At 43.2% G+C, this 19838-nt stretch overlaps 1 protein-coding gene across 3 annotated transcripts; it reads right to left on the bottom strand.

Annotated features, from left to right (window-relative positions):
• Positions 1 to 951: 951 nt before the first annotated feature.
• map3k2 (mitogen-activated protein kinase kinase kinase 2) lies at positions 952 to 19838 on the bottom strand. 3 transcript variants are annotated; one of them, XR_004021246.1, is made up of 18 exons: positions 19510 to 19838; positions 16074 to 16146; positions 15639 to 15757; positions 15502 to 15542; positions 15304 to 15403; positions 13561 to 13674; positions 13175 to 13271; positions 12797 to 12927; positions 11893 to 11972; positions 11734 to 11798; positions 11267 to 11359; positions 10943 to 11182; positions 10695 to 10843; positions 9608 to 9739; positions 9229 to 9358; positions 8949 to 9126; positions 4723 to 5499; positions 952 to 4565 (listed from the first exon to the last, which is right to left on the bottom strand). XR_004021246.1 is itself a non-coding variant. In XM_030751033.1 (17 exons), exons 2-17 carry the CDS (start codon positions 16126 to 16128, stop codon positions 5280 to 5282), a joined length of 1944 nt encoding a protein of 647 aa, XP_030606893.1. In that variant the 5' UTR covers positions 16129 to 16146; positions 19510 to 19838; the 3' UTR covers positions 4577 to 5279. The 3 variants fall into 3 exon arrangements, 2 of the variants coding, with proteins under 2 accessions (XP_030606893.1, XP_030606906.1); XM_030751033.1 differs by lacking the exon at positions 952 to 4565 and having other exon boundaries at positions 4577 to 5499; XM_030751046.1 differs by lacking the exons at positions 952 to 4565; positions 19510 to 19838 and adding an exon at positions 16927 to 16945 and having other exon boundaries at positions 4577 to 5499.

The following is a 19838-nucleotide window of genomic DNA, read 5'->3' as shown; positions in this document are numbered from 1 at the left end:
TTAATCAGATTATAGCATCAATTTCTGGGATGTTGATTTGGTCAGTTAAGTAGCAGAGGGGCGGCTACAGTCTCAACACGAGACAACCACAAAAACAAGTGTTTAATTGTTTTGAGTAGTGTAGGATTTTTTTTTTGCACCAACAAAGTGATTCTTAAAGAGCTATTAACTGAAAACATGGCTTATCTCAGCACACAGGACCTGAGAGATGCATCTGGACCTTCAGATGATCCATCTACGGTTCACTGAAGCCTCATCAGAAATGGTCTCAGTGGAAGGGTGGCTGTCAAGAAGCCGTTCTTAATGAAGGAAAACAGAAGGAAAAGGCTGAGGTATGCCACATTACACAAGAACTGGACTGGACTGAAAATCAATAACAGATCTGATGGAGTGATGGATCCACATTTGATCTTGAACCATCTTTGGTTCAAGTCGTCTGGAACACTATCAGTCATGGATCGGCCTCCCCAGAGCCCGGACCTCAACATTATCGAAGCAGTGTGGGATCATCCTGACAGAGAACAGAACAAAAGGCAGAAACATCCAAAGAAGAGCTTTGAATGTCCTTCAAGAAGCCTGGAGAACTATTCCTGAAGACTACTTAAAGAAATGAGAAGAAAGCTGCCTCAGAGAGTTCAGACTGTGCTGAAGAATAAAGGTGGTCACACCAAATATGGACTTTCAGGCTCATTAGAATTGTACAAACTCTGTTTTTGCCTTATTTAAAGTATTTCCATGCATGTTTGCACATTTCAATAAATTACTGCACCTACTTGTTCATTTCCCTGGCGAAATAGAGAAATGCAGTGTAGCTCCAGGCTTTTGTACAGTACTGTATACAGACTTAAAAATCTCATAACACTATATAAACATTTTAAATCAAATGCAACTTCCAAAAAGATCAGATGTACAAATATGATGCCAACTACAAAACACACCAAAGTCCCAATGTGAAATAAATATCTTTTATTGTTTTCATCATCATAATTGTTGTAATTATGAACATTGAGCTCTTGCAATTTTGCCAATTAAAAAAAATAATAATAATTTGACGGCACTGCTGCGTCTCTCAGGACCCAACCATGCATACAATCTCCCATTGAAAAAGAAAAAAAAAAGGAAAAATAAAAAATATATTAAAAAATTATGCGTACCACTGATATACAGATCTGATATAAACAGGCGTATTGGTCATAAACCAATTAGAATTATAAACATGGCTTCTTTTACAATACACAGACCAAACATGTGGGATATAAGTTTCCTTAAAAAAAAAGAAAAAAAAAAAGTACAATTTCATTTTTACACTTCTGTACAAGATTTCTTTTTATTTTAACGCTCTCATCCCCTACAGTCAGAATGCTCAAGGCATTTCAGGCGCAGTGTCCAATGAGCAACATCTGCAGTAAATGCACATTAACACACACACACACACACACACACACACACATTCATTCGTTGATTCAGGAGTGGCAGCAGTGGCTTTAAACGAGAACTACAGGTGTATCTTGGCACTCCGCAGGTGACAAATACCGGTACCGCTGTGGTGAACGAGGCCAAGAATGAGACGTTACATTCATGTGAAGATTAACCGACCCGCCATCATCATCATCATCTCTCTCACACACACACACACACACACACACACTAAAAATTAAAAAAAAAAAACAGTCTTTAAAAATGTGCAAAGAAAAAGTCGCCGATCCGAGCTGCACGAGCGTCAGGAACCGTGGGGTGGGGTGGGGGGGGCATCAGTGAGAAACAGATAGTGCATAATGGTAGTGCGTATCTATGACGACCAGTGCTGGCGATCTCCATCGGTACTAGACGGTTTACCGTGAGTCGCCTGAAACTCCAAGCGACGTACCGCTGAGAAGATGCATAATGAGTGTAAAAAGTTTCCACAGAGCAGGAAAGGCTCAAGAGCAGTTAAGTGCCTTCAGAGGAAGTCAGGGCAAAAGGAGGTCACAGAAACCGCCTCCTCCTGCCTTTAAAAAAAACGGTGCAATCGGGAAAATCTGACTAGTAACGCCTAATAGTCACTACAAGTGCATAATGTTTACTTTTTATACTCGTACCTCTGCAGAGGTTTCAGGGTCGGGCCTAAGAAGCTGTAACTATTTAAATCTTCTCTTCAGCTGCAGTGATTAAGAAGCCATCACACTGCATTAATGTGAACGCCAAAAATCTTCGTACTATCTGAAATTATTCCAGACTGCAGAACCCAAGCAGGAACCTCCAGGGAAGCTTCTGAAACTGCAGTTCCTCTAGTGGCCACCTCCAAAATCCTCATCCAATCAGACCGTCTCAAGGTTTAAAGAAGGGGGTGTGGCCACACTGACAGGCAGCTGCAGCTGAACCGAACATCTCGACCCCTGTTTGTGCTGTTTCTCTCTTCTGGAGCATTTTTAATGCCATTATCTAATAAATAATATGCTCGGCACAGCTCGTCCAAGAGCTCTGTGGTTCTAATTAGCAGGTATCTGCATGCTGCAACAAAACAATTCATAAAAGCAACATGCTAACTGAGATTATTGGCACCGATTAAGTGTCATTTCTTCACATCCTGCTACTGTAACCTGTAATCCTGCCATATTCTCACACATCACTGAAGATTTAATCTCTTCCAGTCTAAGAAAAACTAATCAAAACAGCTGGAAAAATTACGCAATGCTTTTTAGGGACTTTTATGGTAACGTCTATATAAGAAAAGAAAAAAAAAAAACAGACATTACAATCAAATATTTGGACAACGACGCTTCAAAGCCCTCCGACTGCTACTCTAAGCTAAAAATGTAAATTACAGACCCAACGATCTAACCACCGCAATAAAAGCTCATCCTGGTAATTAGTGAGTAGTAAAGCAGAACAGAAAGGTGCTGGAGATGTGCTCTTCCACCTGTTCAGACAAAGAGTTCAAATTAAAACTGAGTGCAGAGTGAAAGGTGGGGGAGCTGAGGAGGGTCTGATTAACTTTAAAAGAGTCACAGTCACTTTCACTGCTGGTCAAATGTTGCTGATTGCACCAGAAATGTTTTCTCACCTGCTCTGCAGAAACCATCTCTGATGAGGAGAAAAGGTTTGCATATCGTCTCTTTAAACCTAAAAATATTTTACTATTAGCAGCATAACAATAACTCCCACAAGACTGATTTCCGTCATTATTTTAACATTTAGAAAGTTTGTACATGGACTGCCTGTACCATTTGCTGCAAATGCCCAATATTTAAGGCAACTTTTGAGTCCTAAAAATCAGAAGTCTTTAATGTGGGACATTTTCACCAAACAGGATTTGATTGGCTGCTGGCCGAGCTGCTCAAAAACATCATCGTTCCTCCCCAAAACAAAAAAGGGGGGAAGGAAAAAAAAAAAAAAAAAGTGGTCATCACGAGCCAATGTATCAGTGACAGACTACGTTGGTCCTGCTGGCCGGCGTGTGCATAGTCGTGGAGTCGATGCTTTAAAGCCAGACGTGCTGAACGGAGCGTTTGCGGTTAAAGTGACGAGTTAACTCTGATGCATTTGATTCGGCGGCGACAGGGACCGCAGTACCAAGCGTTAAACGTGAGAACGGAGCTCTGCGAGCCTGTCTGAAAGCGGCGATGAATGTACCGACTGCAGCGGTGGAGCACGAGGAGAGGCCGCGAGTACCTGTCGGTTAAATGATAAGCAGCTAAAAACGGTTAGTTTGAAATGAAACGGACAACAGAACGAGATCTTCAAATTTTCCTCCCCTGCATCTCCAAGCTGAGTGCTCAAGTCCTCATCATGGCAGAGGGTCTCACTATGATGAAAGCACCAAATTTTATCTTTTTTGAGCACATTTAAGTACTGACTGGCTCTCTGACATGCACACGTTCACCATCCCCAGAAAAGCTGAACTACTGGTGAAGCTACATGACCTGCATGGACCTGACCTCCTTGTCCAAGGGATGCCGTAAGCACTGCAGACTAAAACAAACCCTACCTGGCCAGCTTTCGCTCACCAGCAGCTTCAGCCCTTGTTAGGGCTCCTTCAACATGAGTGGCAAAACAAATCAAACGGTTTAAACAGACAAAAACAGAATATCTGAGCAGTGTTACAGCGTTGGACTGAAAGCCACAATCAATCACCTTCCCACCTTAGTTATGGTGGTCTAACAAGGACATGGATGTATTTTAGTTGAGTTTCTAATGTATTAAAAGCAACAACACGCTTCACCTTTAAAGTCTGGTTGTGTAAATACTCCTGGCTTGCTTCATGCGGCTGAACTGACTCGAAGCTGCTAAAAGCCAACATCTATCTGCAGTAAATTCATTAATCTGCTGCTAATCTGCCGTGATAAGGGTTCATCCAATCAGATCAGAGAGACCTTGGAGAAGCAGAGGAGGAAAGAGAGCACAGGTACCGATGTGGCGCTTCACTTCTACACCAGCACGACAACTTTTCAAACAGAGGATATTTGGTTTCCAGCCGGCGGAGCTGGTACAGCAGGCGGACGAACAAACCGAATGATCAGCACAGCGGGTCCCCGGCACAGAAAGGCAGAAACGGCTGAACGGGGATCAGCTGGTGTGAAGGCAGTCTATCCAGGAAGCCAAAAAAAAAACAAAAACAAAAAAAACTTTAGACTCATTCCCAAACAGAAAAAAGGCACAGAGACGGGGATGACGAAGCAGAGCATTTCATCTGTGGTTCAATCAGGAAAAAAACAAAACAAAACAAAACAAAACAGCGCAGACCTTCAGCGAGGGATGAGGGCAGGCAGGTGGAAACTTCTCGGGGAGTGTTCTCCGGATTTGAGTCTGAGATTCAGGTTTGTCTATAGCAGCGCGCCCGTCGCTCTGGGTTTTGGCAGGAGACTACATTCTGGGGTCGGGTCAGCGAGACATTTGGGGGGTAGGGGTGGGATTTACTCCAGAGTCAGGCATCAGCTCCTGTAGGTCCACAACACAGACGCCATCCTGCTCCAAAACACACAGAGCGAGAAACCGTAAAAACATTTAAAAAAAAAAAAAAAATGTTTGTCAAAGAGGAGGAGGAGGAAGTGCGCGACCTCCTCCACGTTGGAGACGTTAAGGTGCAACTTGCGGAGAAAACTAACATAAAAATTTGTGTCCTTTATGGCAGTCTCATACAAACAGAGACAGGAGGAGCCCCCCCACCTTCTTCCAGCCAGTCCTTCCTGGTCCAATGTGGTCTCAGCATGAAGGTGGAGGGGGGGGGGGCAAGTTCAGATAAGGCCGTATTTGGCAGTTCGGCAGGCAGGCGGGGGTTCAAGATTTCGGGTTTGTGTGTGTTAATGTACAAAGATGTGCCTGAGCAGCTCGTCTGCAGACGGCCGCTGCTTGGTCTCCACGAAGATCCGCTTGAGGAACTCCCGGCAGTGGTCCGACACGTGGGCGGGCAGGACGGGGTTAGTGGGCTGCGTGGCGATCTTGAAGATGGCGGCCATGGCCTCAAACTCCGCCCATGGAGGTCGCTGTGTCAGCATCTCCACGACGGTGCAGCCGACACTCCTGAGGGCGACAAAAACAAGCGTTAACCTTCACAAGGAAGAAAGGGGGAGGAGTCATTGCATTCACTTCTTTTTGGTTTTGACTGGATCCAAGTTTTACGCTGTTCATGGCCCGAAAGGGCAGGAAATGCTCGCGCTCATCTTTCAGCGACACATGCCGCTCATTAAATTGGCATTAAGATTAACGGTTAACCAGCCTTTACTTTCAAAGCCATTCACCTACCTGCTTCTTTCCACAGCTAAAGTCATGATTTTATAAGAAGCCGTGCAGCATCACCATCTTTCACCTTTAAAGCCACATGCGGCTAAAGCTTCCTGTTCATGGCTACACGTCTACCCTGGTTACACGTGATCAGCACTGGCTTGTTTACGAAATGCTGATTTTCTGACAAACAGGAGCCAAAACAGAGTTTCTCACAGGTCCTACAGTACCAACAATGGGGCATTTTTAACATTTAAAGTCAACCCCAAAATTCAGAGCCTGCAGAGGCCCGCTTCAGACTCACAGGCCTCTTTCCCACCAACAGGGTTCCGGAGCCTGTGCCGTAATTTGAACCGTTAGGCGGGTTTTCCACTGCCGAAGCACTTGGTGCTCGGCCGAAAAACGGGTTCAATTCCGGCCCCGCAAACTAGCTGGTCTGGAACCAGGAACGCATGGCGAAAGCGGCAGAGGGGCGTGACTCTGCCGTCTCAACATCAAGTTTTCTACCATTTTACATGTGTATTACATGAGAAAAGCGAAGCGATTTTCACGGCTCTAAGGCTGAACTTGCTGCTTTGTATCAGTTCATATCACAGATAAAAGGACACAAAGTGCGTACTTGCCGTCCTGCTCTCGCTGTCTGTGTTTCCCTCTGTGCTGCACACAGATGCTGCAGTAGTTTGGTTTGGACCGTAAAACGTATTTGCAGCACAAGAAAGGAGAGCGTGTTCTCCCACGTTTGTGCGCTTCGGCTTCCGTGTCCAGACGAGGACCCGCCCACGCTCATACGTAAAGGAGCAGTTCACAGAAACGCGGTGGGAACGCGGGCCCGTTCTTAAGTGTTTCGCCGGTTCACTGGGATCGGCACGGGAACTTGCTCCGGGTCCGGAACCTCGGTGGTGGGAAAGTAGCAACTGTGGCTTACTGATCATATGTTAGCCCTGAGGTTCCTGGAGATCATTTTAAGTTCTCAAAGGCTAAATTTTCACAGCCTTTTTGATTAAAATTATAAAAATGATACATTTAAACCAAATTAAAAGGACATTGGGGGAAAAGGACATTTCCCCATTTGTGGGACTAATAAAGGCATTCTTGATTTAAGAGCTTTTAAACTTGGGAAAAACTGAACCTTGATTCTTTTCATGCACTGAGTGGTTCTCAAACTGTGGTGAGGTGTGAATAATTTTAAGGAAGTGTTTTGTTGAAATTACTGTATGAGAAATATTCAACTGTTGCTCTAAGATCACCTCCACCACCAGCCGCTCCCAAATTGCCAGCACTCTCTGCACTGGACCTTATTTTTGTTTTGTTCCAACAAGCCGGTCTGACAGCTGTTCTCACCTTTAGTTTTTCCACATTTTTCCTGTTTGTACAAAATTCAAGGCTCTTTATTTAGCCTGTTGCCCACGTAATACATATAAAGTTTTCCAAGTACTTTAAAGAAGAATAAATATAAAAGTAACAATATTTTTATATTTACTTAGTTTATTTAATATTTAAACAACTTTAAATGTGGAATGGCACGTGGTGTCATAGCAGTGACTTGTGCATGACACCAGCAACAGCAGCAACACACACCTTGTTACTCTGCCAAGGAGGTTATGTTGTTTTTGGTAGTGTTTGCACACGTGCGTGTCGTTCTGTCTATAAACACGATCACTCGTTAACATTTGAATGAACTCCATTAAAACTTTGCAGGGGTGCAGAGTGGGGTCAAGTTAAGAATCCACTAAACTTTGCCTCACATCCACCGAGGTCTTCAAGGTCAACTTCAGGATTTATTGATCCCAAACTGACAATAACATAGAAACTATCATTCTTACAGGTGTGGTGTGTGTTGTCAACATCCATAAAGTACCATATAAAATGTGTCCCATTTGACCTCTGACCTCTCCTTCAAGGTTAAATCTTCATAAAATGTCTTTAAAACCATGCTTAAAATTCTACTGCTACATGGAGATATTTGATCTCTGCATAATCAAAGTAAACATCTCTAATGCCACCATTATCTGATTTTTGCTGCACTACAGACTTAAATTTAAAAAGAACAAAGAAAACTAAATGAATATTTACAAAACACAATACCACTCCCTCAAAGTAAATACTGCCCAGACAGTGAGCTGCTGTGCCACCTTCAGGCATATTACATCCTACCAAGTGGCAATAAAACGCAGGAGAAACCTTAATGACCTGAAACTATGACCATCGTTAGTGTTTAAACAGACCAGAAGCTGTTTGTTCGGGTTTTTTTTTTTTTTTTTTTTATTTAAACAAAAGTTATGTCAAACCCTGATTTAGGGAATTCCTTTCATCAATATTCTTGATTCATTGTTCTCCATAAAGGAGCCCAATGACTGTTGGATTCAACCCAACAAGCTTCAAGTTCTTTATCACTGTGCATTACTGAGAGCAAGTCTCCAACACTTTCATCTGAGTGCTGATTAAATACAGATCTTACACACTGAAATAACAGCGACTGTCTCAAAGTTTGGCGGAGAGAAATTTTCACATATTTCTTGAACAATTACTGAACACTCTCATTGAAAAACTATTAATTTTAAGTTACTGGTCTGTCTTTAAATGGGATAACCACAGGGACCCTGGTCAAATGAGCTTGTGGGGTTTAACTGTGCACATAAGCAGGACTGGTCCAAATACCATGAAGTCAAAGAGTTTGTGCTACGTGACTTTTTTCCCGGGCATTTCCGGCCTTTTAATAAACAAAAGTGTATTTTATTCTTGTCCAAAACCTCTTTGTTGGGCACCAACAGAGAGGTTTTTTTTATATATGCAAAAAGCATGCCAACCCTTAAAGCAGGGATTCTCAAATCCAGGCCTCGAGGTCCGGTGTCCTGCAGGTTTTAGATGTGTCCCTGATCCAACACACCTGATTCAAATGACTTAATTGCCTCCTCGGTATGCAGTCAAGTCCTGCTAATGACTTCTATATCTGACTCAGGTGTGTTGAAGCAGAGACACATCTAAAACCTGCAGGACACCGACCCTCGAGGCCTGGATTTGAGGATCCCTGCCTCAAAGTGATGCTGAGGGGAGCTGTTAGGATACAGCAGTTTATTGCTGCTTTGTCTGCTCAGTACTGAGGTAAAGAAGCCTCACTTTGTAACACTGCAGTACAAAGTCCAATTTCTAACTCAGTTCATCCAGAATCAAATTACATTTTAGCTCACTTTCATGCATTTCCGTGGCTACGCTGAATAATATAAAGACTGTTTTGTGGGTGGTTTTACCAGATGTCAGCCTTCCTGCCGTACCCCTCTCCGCTGATCACCTCTGGGCTCATCCAGTACGGGGTGCCGGTCACCGACTTGATGCCTGTTCCTGACAGACAGATGGTCTGCAGCCGCCTGCTGGCCCCGAAGTCGCCCAGCTTCACGTTACCCACCGAGTCTCGGAGGATGTTGGCACCTGAACCAAGACGAGAGAGTTTCATACTCTGCGTTTCCCACTTTTACAAAGTGTTTCACCAGTGAGACCAAACAGCTGAGAGAAATAATCAGTCGAGCTCACCTTTGATGTCCCTGTGGACGATCATGTTGCTGTGCAGGTAGGAAACCCCCTCCAGGATCTGCCTGGTGTAGCGGCGCGTCACGTTTTCCGTCAGCGCGCCGTACGACTTCAGCTGGTCTTTAATGGAGCCCTGAGGGTCACCGGAAAGGAAGGAATCATCAAATATCCCCACATTAAAATTCAGTGTCTCTCAAGGAAAGTGTTTCTTGGTTTAGAAAAGCTGACATTTTTCCCTCTTACATGCAACACAGGCTTAAAACATACACCGAGGGAGGTTTATTCAAGCGGAAATCCCTCCACTCACCAAAAAAAATGAAGCATGGCTGCAGTTTCATGCTTTCACATAACTGGAAACAGTAAACTGTTAACGTGCACTCACTCCAGGCATGTACTCCATAAAGATGGAGAGCGTTCGCTCCATCGTATCTCGTAAGCAGCCGTAATACTGGACGATCCGCTCGTGGCACAAGTTTTTCAGAAGCTGGATTTCACATTCCAACGCGCTCACCTCCTGCAGGAGAAACAGGACGACGCAAAAGTTAGAGTCCACAAATAAACTGATTTCAAATGTTCCAACTGCAGCGCTTATCAAGTGAGAACCTCCACAAACGAGGTGGCTTCCTGAGCAAATTAGAGTCCCTGCAGCAACAGATAGAGGAGAGGGCTGGAAACAGAGACCAGCTTATCAAGAGGGACTGAAGTCACTTTATGCCCCGTTTTATTCTTTAGTTACTCAGTTTTTAAAATCACATTTTTTCAGGGTTTTTAAATTATAATCAGTCAATAAGGAATTGCATAAAAATAGATTTCTAACTATAAAATAATTATCATTAATCAGCAAAAGATGGCAATTTGTTAGAATGACAAGAAAACAAAGTCCAAATCTACACCACTTTAAACATGGATTAATTTAATTATTTAAGGTGATCTCATTTTTAGCTAGTTGTCTCATTAATGCATTAAGATGAGCCAACTCTACCACTATGATGACATTTAATAGAGTGCTTAAATTTATTAGACCACCTGCCATAAAAACAAGAACACCCTAAATATTAGAAATCTGTCAAAACCCTAATAATTATATTGATACTTATTCAGAAATGAAAGAAAATTGATGTTTTTATTCCCAAATTTGAGTCAGAAATCACATTCAACCACTAAAACTCATTTTACTGTTCAGGAATGCAATTAAATGAATAATTTGGCATCTTAATTAAAAATAATATTTACTATTTTTTCTGCTTTTTTGTAACAGCAAATTTGAAAATTCATATTTTAGTATTAAAAATATAATTTTCAGTAAAGAACTTGTACACACTGGTGGATTAACCATCAGAGAAACATAAAAACTGATTTTGATTATTACCAATGCTGTTAATTTAGGGCAGCTGTGGCATAAACCTCACACTGGGTGGTGGTCCAATACATTTGTTAAGCACTGTATAGTCTGTGGTGCTGACATATACCTTGCTGGTCTCGGGACTCTCTGGATCAAACTGGACTTGTTTAACTGCTAGTTCCCGTCCAGTATCGGCGTCATAACACAGGAAGACCCGTCCGAACGCCCCCTGACCCAGAAGCTTCCCCAGCCGCCAGTTGGTTGGCGCTCGCGGAGCTGCGCACGAGACATCAGACTTACTATAAACATCGAAAAAAACAAAAAAAAACAAACAGACGAGACATCTTGAAGACTTGTCGTATTGTGAGGACTCACAGCGACTGGGTGGACTGATGTCCATGACGGAGAGCGTCGGAGGCACGGCTGGATTGGGGTTTGGCTCGATGTCGCTGCCCCTCCGCGGCCTCCTGGCGGGCCCGGGGGCCTCCTCCAGGTCGGGGGTGAAGACGCTGCTGCCGCTGCTGGTGCTGGGAGACTGCTCGGTCGGGCTGAAGCTGATCGGCGAGCGGAAACTGTGAACCTGCGTCCGCCGAGCCCGAGGGAAAGTCTTCCTCCCTGATCAGAGGATGGGGAAGAGTGATATTTTTAAGTCTTCGTTAACAAAGTCAAAGTGCTTCAGTGTCAGTAAGAATGACCCACCGTCACTGTAATCCTGAAGGCCAAAGGGAATACCATATCGGCGAGGATACGTCCCTCCTTTCCCCGACTTCTCAAACACGGGGATGTCGTACTCTGCGGAGGAAGAGGAGGATACGAACGATGAAATAACCGGTCAGACCTTTCTCAATCCAGATGAGTTTATTTGTATCAAAGATGTAAAATACTTTTGTTCTTTTGCGACAAACTCGACATATGAACATGTTGGGCCTTTCCAACTGTACAGACAGTCGATCCATGCATTAAAAACACATTTCCATCAGACATCTCAGGCTATGATGAAAAATATTAAAATATGAGGCTACCAGCTGCCGTCTGGCGAATTTTTAAAGGTTTAAAGGGCTGTCTTTCACTCATTTCAGCTTTTAAACTCTTGAAGAGGCCCCAGGTGATTATTTATTTATTACTCTTAAAGAGTCTGACACCCCTGAGCTAATACCTACTCTCACCTGGAAAGTCCTGGTGGTTGTCTGGGTAGCTCTGAGCTCTGGGCATCCTGGACTTTGGGTAGTCACTGAACATGAAGACAACAGCAACAAATCAGAGCGAAGTTTATGTTAGGGTTTGTTTTGTTTTTCTTGTTTCTGGTTTTATTCTGTGATCCTGACCTGTCCAGCGGGCTGTCTAAGGAGGGACAACTTCCAGAAGCCGAATTCTCCGGGCTGCTCATGGACAGAGGGTCCAACATCTGAAGCAAAGAAAGAAAAAATCAGAGAGAGAGAAACTCGCATACTCTCAAAACCCAAATAAAAACAATGCTCATTAGCAATTGGGTGAATTTAATTTGATGTAAACTGATGCCGAAAGCAACTTCAGAAAACTACTCTTGAAAATAATAAATGCATGAAATTAAACTGAAACTTTTTAACAGCTTCCAAGACACAAAGAAATCCTTCCCATCTCTCTCGAGTGCTGCAGTAGTCATTAGTTATATGCCACTCGCACTGAAGCACACAACACTTAAACAAGGGCCTTTTGTGATGCTACACAAACTGCCCGCGCCTGCGAGGGAGCACGCTGACCTCCGCAAATCACATCTCTACGACCTCACCTACGAGTGTGCGAAACACGTCCATGTACCCAGACACTCGACGTGGTATGAAAAGAACCAGATACGCATCCACCATCTGCCCTGCTGTGCGCGCCCAGGTCCGTTTGGGAGTATATCAGGGACTTAACCTGCCCTCCACAGTGGCAGGTACACCACAAAACTCAATGGTCACAGCAGGGAGAAGAGGAAGAAAAAAAATAAACTTTAATAAAACACTAAAAGCTAAAAGGTTCTGCTGTAACTACTATAAAGTCCAGGGTCATAACTTAAAAAATTTATTCTCTCTAAATGATTATTTTGTGACTAAGCAGCTGGTGGAAAGAACTCATCGTGGAAATCAAAACTTTAAATGTATTTTACATCTAAAATGTCCTCGAGTTTACATTTAAATACTGCTTTGTTACACCAGAGGAGCTCCTTTTTTATGTAACGCTAGAGTCGACTGTCCGGAGCGTCAGTACCTGGTCCATGCTCTCAGGGATGAACTCCCCTTCGCTGTTGATGCTGGTGAAGGAGCCGTTCCTCGCCACCTGCTGCAGAGCGTCGGGAATGTATCCCGGAGGAGGAGAGCTGCGGTCTGTTGAGTGGGAACCTGATGGGACAGCATTTAGACAAAGTAAGACAGTTGACCTGTGTGCATCACAGTGACAGCTAAACATGTGACCTTCATTTTGGGGCAAAATTAAAACCCAAGTCAGTGTTTCCTTCATGTGGGAATATCCATCCCTGCATTTTCTTATTCACTTATCCACTATTTGGGTGTGGTGGGCACTAGAGCCCATCCCTGCAGGCTCTGAGTCTGCTTCATGTCGGCGAACCACCCTTTGAGAAACAGTTACCTATCAAAGCCAGCATGCTCTTCTTGTCAGCGACCCGGAATCCCGTGTTGTCCAACTCCTCGTGGGACGGCAGGAGGTCCATGTTAGATGAAGAGTTCTGCAGAAACAAAAACTAAACATTGCAAAGACCTCATCTGACAAAACACGCGGGCTGTTTGTTAAATCTACGAGTTTCTGGAAGCAGTTCAATTTACTATTCCTCATTTTTCAGCTAATCTTTGTACATTAAAGCTGCTCTAATATGAAGGTTTTAAAAAGAAAATTAAACTTTGAGGGGAACAGATTGAGAGGCAACCTTATACATTACAGGACAGAAAATTAAAGCAGCAGGTGTAGCAGTCATAACATAGATGTATATATTGTGTAAAACTTGGTGTGTGACGGACCTCAGAAGAGACCTGGAGCACGAGGAGGATCTTTAGACTCTTCATGTGAACACTGCGATCCAGAAGCTCTACAGCCTTATCCAGGTCATCCTGAGTGGTCAATGGGATCACCAACTGCAAGGTGGGGAGAAAAAACAAAAAAAAAACAACTGTGGTTTAGGTATGAGTCTTCGCCATTTTTATTTAATATCAGTATTTATAAGACTGGTCTTAGGATCTCTGCTTTTTGGAGATGGTGTGGCTTCATCGAGTGGTGACCTCCAGGTTCCTGAAGCAGGACTAAGTCAGAGGTCATGACTCGCGGATGGATAAAGAGTGGACTGTATGCTGTAGGTTCGGGAGGAGCTCAAGTATCTCGGGTGTCTGACTCACATTTGACAGCGCATCTGCAGCGATGCCTGTCTGTTCCAGTGGAGAGAGCTTAGCATGAAAGCAAAGCTACTGATTTAACCTCATCTATGACCACAAGCTGTGGGTAGTGACTAAGATCAAGGATAACAACGGTTTAAATGACCTTCCTCAGAAGTACATCTGAGCTGAGTCTTAGCCACAGGGTGTGGCTCTCAGTCAGGGTTTTCTACAGATACCCCGGGATCACACGAGGATGTTCCTGGCAACTTACTTTACCCGTTCTTTAAACAGGAAAGGAAAAAAAACTTGCAAGATTAAAAATCAGAAAACATTAAAACTGAGAACAATCTGATGGATGAGGTTAAACACTGGCCACACAAATACTGCACATTTAAGTGACATCTGTTAGCCACATTCTTCAATAATTAAATAGTTTTAAATGTCACTGAAATGTACAGCACTTTCCTCTGTGGATAACACTGCGCACACACAGTTTGCAGAGTGTATCTAACCTAACGAGTAGCAGCAGCAGCAGGTGAACATCCACTCGCCTGTGCAGGATGTGGTCTCATGTTGCTCTAGCTGATTATTCTAATGCAGCGCTCATATAATCACTCGTTTTCTACATCATTTCTGCAGAAATCCACTGGTTAGCGTGACTGTGGTCTATTTACTAGGAACAGACCACAGACCACGATGCCACCCGCCCCTACCAACAGGCATCTTAGAACCAACAGGTAACTAGTGTTGTACATTAACAAGTTTAACCCACCAGTATTTCTGGTGCTGACTAGCGAGGGCGCGAACATTTAAACGTCTGGCTGGCTACTCACAATTATGCAATTCCACCGAATGTGCCACAGCGCGGGTCAGAAGAGACACACAGGTTGATCTTGTGTTCCAAGCTGCTCAAAGAAAATCGCAGGTCTTTTTTTTTTTTGTTGTTAACAAAAGCTGTGACAAGCTGCACAGAGTCAGACACAAGAGCACCCTGGAGTATCTGGTAAACGGAAAACCATGTTCAGGCTAAATGCTCTGCTTCTGAAACACTGCAGGTGTGCAGAGCATGGACCAAAACACGATTAGGGACCAAAGAACACCCCAGATGGGCCTTCACTGTATTCACAGGGACAGGTTTAGGATCTCAGGAGGAGCTCATAGTTAAGATGCAGCTCTTCCCCTTCAAAAGGAGCCTGTTTTGGGAATCTGACCGGGCTGGCTTGGAAACACCTTTGTGTCTCCCCAGAAGAGCTGGAGGATGTCGCTGAGGAAAGGGAGATCTGGAGATCTCTGCTTAGACTTCTGTCCCCATATCCCAGAGACAGATAAGCAGTAGAAAATAGATGCTTGGTGTTGTGATAGTCAGGCTTGCGTGGTCTTTTAGTTTTGTACCTCATTGTTTGTGTAGTGAAGGTCCATTGTCTGACCGAAAGCCACTTTAGCTTTTGACCTCAGGTCCTCCAGCTTGACGGGTCGAGGAAACTGCAAAATCCTGCAGAGAGAGAAGACAGGTGAAAGGTCAGAGGAGGGCACAGCTGCTGCTCTGCACTGACAACACTGAAGGGGTCAATGTGGCGGCGGAAACCTCACCTCTTCTCCCCTTTGAACTCAAACTTCACCCTCACATCGTTCTGTTGGACACAGAGTTGACAGTTAAAGTCAGCAAGAGCAAATAAGTGCCAAATGGAAGCAAATCAGGCTGAGCCTTCATGCTTTCACTGCGTTACCTGGTTCTTGGGCGAGGACGCTTTGGGTTTGCACAGGTCCCCAAGGAACGTGGCAGGACGACTGGAGCGGTGCAGTTCGGCCAAGTCCTGCATGATGGAGTTCAGCGCCTCCTGCTCATCTGCAAGACAACATGACTTCTATTTATTTAACAGGTTTTATCATTAAAAAAAAAAAAAACTCAAACATCTCACTGCAAAAGACTAATCTAAAACACTTCTTATAGTATGAACATTACAAATGAAGTTGTCTTGTTTGAACTTATCTCTTCAGACAAGCCGCTTCCACTTAACCGCATAACACAAGGGACTATTGTCAGGCAACTATGTCAAAGAGCCATTGTTCAGGGGGGAAAACATTCCTCAAATTATGGGCTTGACAAAAGATGAAGCTGGCTCGTTGCCAAACAGTAACATCATCTCAAAGCATGTACGTACCCATCTTAATGGCACGGCGATTGACCCAGGAGGCCAGAAAAGAGGATTCTCCCATCAAAGGGATTCCTTTCTCCTGAAACAAAAAGCACACCATAAATCCTTACATGCAGTTAGATGGAACAAAGATAATCACAGTAAGTGTGAAAAAAAAAAACATTTTTGTTAACAGAAATAAAGAGGAAAATCTAACTGGTACAATATATTGTATTTCAAAAATAAAAATATACAGGAATTGTCAATGTCGACAAAAAACAAAAGGACTATTTGATGCATGTGTTTTGTTTTTTCTTTAGGAGTGGGATCTCTACATGACAGCTGTATTGTATTTCCAGACGCACCAAGACAATATTTGGATCTGATAGAAGTTGACCTGTGTTTCAGTTTATTTAGCTCAGTTCAGCACTGTCAGCAGCAAGAGATCTAACACATCCTGGAGGACACCAACAGCTTTTTCTTTGTGTGTTTGCAAAAGTTTTCGAATTAACTGCAGTCAAAGTGAGTCATTACAAGTGAAAAGCTAAGGCGAAGATGCTTTCTTTGTCGGCTTCTTGCTCTCCCTATTGTATGTTAGATGTAAAACTTTTTGGGAAGCATTTATTGCATTTTTATGGCAACATAGCATTATCTCAATATTTCTTACATCACGTGTCTGTGCCACACCACACACGATGTTTGTGTGTGAGTAAGGAGCAATAAGAGGAGGAGCACTCACACTGAGCTGAAAGGAGAATTATGAACGCAGAAAAGTACCATCAGATTTTGATCTACTATCCAATACCATCTGATTGGCCACAGCTTCATTTTTCAGCATGACAAGGATCCCAAACACACTGCCAATGCCGTAAAACCATACCTGGATAGCATTCAATTGTTTGTTTTCCTATCAGTCATGGATTGGTCTCCCCAGAGCACGGACCTCAACATTATTGAAGCAGTGTGGGATCATCCTGACAGAGAACAGAACAAAAGGCAGAAACATCCAAAGAAGAGCTTTCAATGTCCTTCAAGAAGCCTGGAGAACTATTCCTGAAAACTACTTAAAGAAATGAGAAGAACGCTGCCTCAGAGAGTTCAGACTGTGCTGAAGAATAAAGGTGGTCACACCAAATATTGACTTTCAGATTCTGTTTTTGCCTCATGTGCTGTATTTCTGTTAATGTTTGTGTGTTTCAATAAATTTCTGCACCCATTTCCAATTTTTCTAAGAAAATATAAAGAAATGAGAGGCGGTTCAAGGCTTTGTACAGTACTCTACCCAAAGCCAAGGTATCTGCATCATATTGGAATTGGACAAAGTTGGATTAGTATATCCCACAGCATGTGAGTCACCCAATTTCTATCCTTATCAGACAATTTGGTGCCCTGTTGAAGCTGCCCTGGAAGAGATCCCTTCCATCAAGACAGAAATATTCACCAAAGTCTAACGGCGCTGATCCAGCCGAGGTCAAAGGTTTTGCCACTTCACTTCAAAAAGCCAATTTAATTACTTAATATACCGCTAACTTAACCCATAAGAATACTGAGGTCAACTGTGAGGTTCCTGAAGTGAAAATCCCATTCTTACTGTGCACAGGGATTTTGATTATGAGTCATAATGTTGTAACCATTCAAAGCAGACTTAGCACTAACATAAAACATTGTGAAACTGTAGTAGGTGCTCTCGTCAAAACTACGTCTGTATGACATCAACCCTGGTTTAAGAAAAATGCATTTTATTTACAATGTTGCGGAAAAGAAGTACTCTACCAACAACCCTAAATCGAAAGAGCGAAGTCTCTGATTGGTGGGGGTCACCATTACCATGGAAATTTTTAAACACAGGAACATCAGGTGGGCACAAAACTTCAGAAAACACGAGTTCGGAGATTGCAGTGAGGAATGAAGCACTGTACCATATCAATAACAAGGTTATACTTCACCACACACAAATTACAACATATATTCAAACAGGGTTATTATAAAACATTAAGAGAATGAAAAGGATTAAATTCAACAAGGCTGGAAGGCATTCATTGTGATATCTGGGATTTGCAATGCATTATGGGATGAGTAGTTCCTGTACACAGCCCTTTTTTGTTTGTTTTACTTCATTTTTTAATCCAATTCAAATCTTTTCATGATTATGATTCACCTCATAGCTGGTCTGTTTGGTTTGAAGCTTAAAACTCTTTAAGTAGGTATTTTCTGAAACAAGGTAGATAATGAATCAGGAAAAACCACTTCTGGAATCGGAGTCCTTAAACTGTTGACCCTAAAGCAGAGTTTATTAGGAGTTATGATTTTATGTCATAAATTAAATCAGAAAATAGGAGTAACAAAATCTTAACCATAAAAACGTAGTGGAGTAAATGCTGATCCCACTTTAAACTAATTTTCCACACAGACGGATGCTTTAACTGCTATTTTCCTTTTATTTTAATGTAAAAATACTAGATTAATGGGGGTCCATTTGAGCCAGTGTGTTTCAGATCAATCGACTTACACAGCACACTTTTTTTTTTTTTTTTTACTGATCAATGGTTATGTCAAACCATTAGGAGGTCAAGAATTCAGGTTTTTACCTTTATTTGTCACCTATATGTATATTATACTATTGTACTGGTGTGTATAGTGGAATATGCAATTACTGTAGCTGTGAGTGTCCAGTAAAGGGGCCATAAAGGTTACAACACAGGGCTGCACACCTGAATGTGGAACAGAAGCAGTTTATTGATTATATTCATTAATATTCATTGATATTTCCCAGGATTTATTCAGCACAATCACCAGCACATCTGTCACCTCATCGTTGATACATAAAGACAGTGAAAGTGGAAATTTAAGTCAAAATGTCCTCTGCTGACGAGGAGCTTTTTGGAAATTGATGATGAGTCTGTGATCATCACTGATTGATGAGAGAGCTGCAGCACTGGTGCTAGCTTTAGCTTAGCATTTTGTTATTCTTCTTACATACACCACCACTAACATCCTCCTCCCTCCTCCGTACTGGCTCTTGCTCGGCGCTCACAACAAAGTTGGTATCAACAACAACGACACAATTACGGTCTCGTTTGGTAGATAATTAGCTTGCTTTAGATTAACCTGCTAGCGTTAGCCGAGTAGCCGCCGCAACACAGCAACTGTTGCTAGCAGACTGGCAACTACAGCCGATATAATGAATCACTAATAATAATAATAATAGTAACAATAAGCCACTTCTGACATGTACCCCTAAATACAGTTTGCTGTATAACTACAGAGCTGAAAGGTGAAGCTCAGCTGGACGTGTGCTACTAGCTGTCAGGCCGAGGAAGTTATCAAGCTGAGCTAATGCTAGCATCTAGCCGCACAGCTAATCAGCGTTCACCTGCGCTGCGCGGCTCTGAAAGAAAAACAGTCCGTAAATGGGAAAAAAATACACGCTTTAAGCGGAGCCCATTCCTGTTTATTGCCGTACCTGGGCACTGATTAGATGTGTAGTCACTTCCTCATCCACAGGGCCAGTGACAGGAGCCCCGGGCCCTGCGGAGAGCCGCTGGAGGAAGCAGAAGTTTGGCAGTCCGCTCCCAACTTCACTCGAGTCCTGCCGGACCACGACGACGACGAGGCCCGACGGCTGTCAGAGGAGCCCGCTGGAGCTTTCCGGGAAGAAAATCACAAAACGGCAGCTCGTCCAACAGAGTAGCTCCGTGTCTGTGCAGCGGTTAAAAGGCTAAGTTAATCGGCGGAGTTTCTTTAACTGTACTTTACACCCTGGTTAACGGTAGCTCCGCTCGCTGCTGACCC

This window comes from Archocentrus centrarchus, chromosome 2 (assembly GCF_007364275.1).
Source record: "Archocentrus centrarchus isolate MPI-CPG fArcCen1 chromosome 2, fArcCen1, whole genome shotgun sequence".
In the NCBI taxonomy this organism is placed as follows: Eukaryota; Metazoa; Chordata; class Actinopteri; order Cichliformes; family Cichlidae; genus Archocentrus; species Archocentrus centrarchus.
Note: the sequence above shows the minus strand (reverse complement) of the source record. Positions and strands in the feature narration are given on the sequence as shown.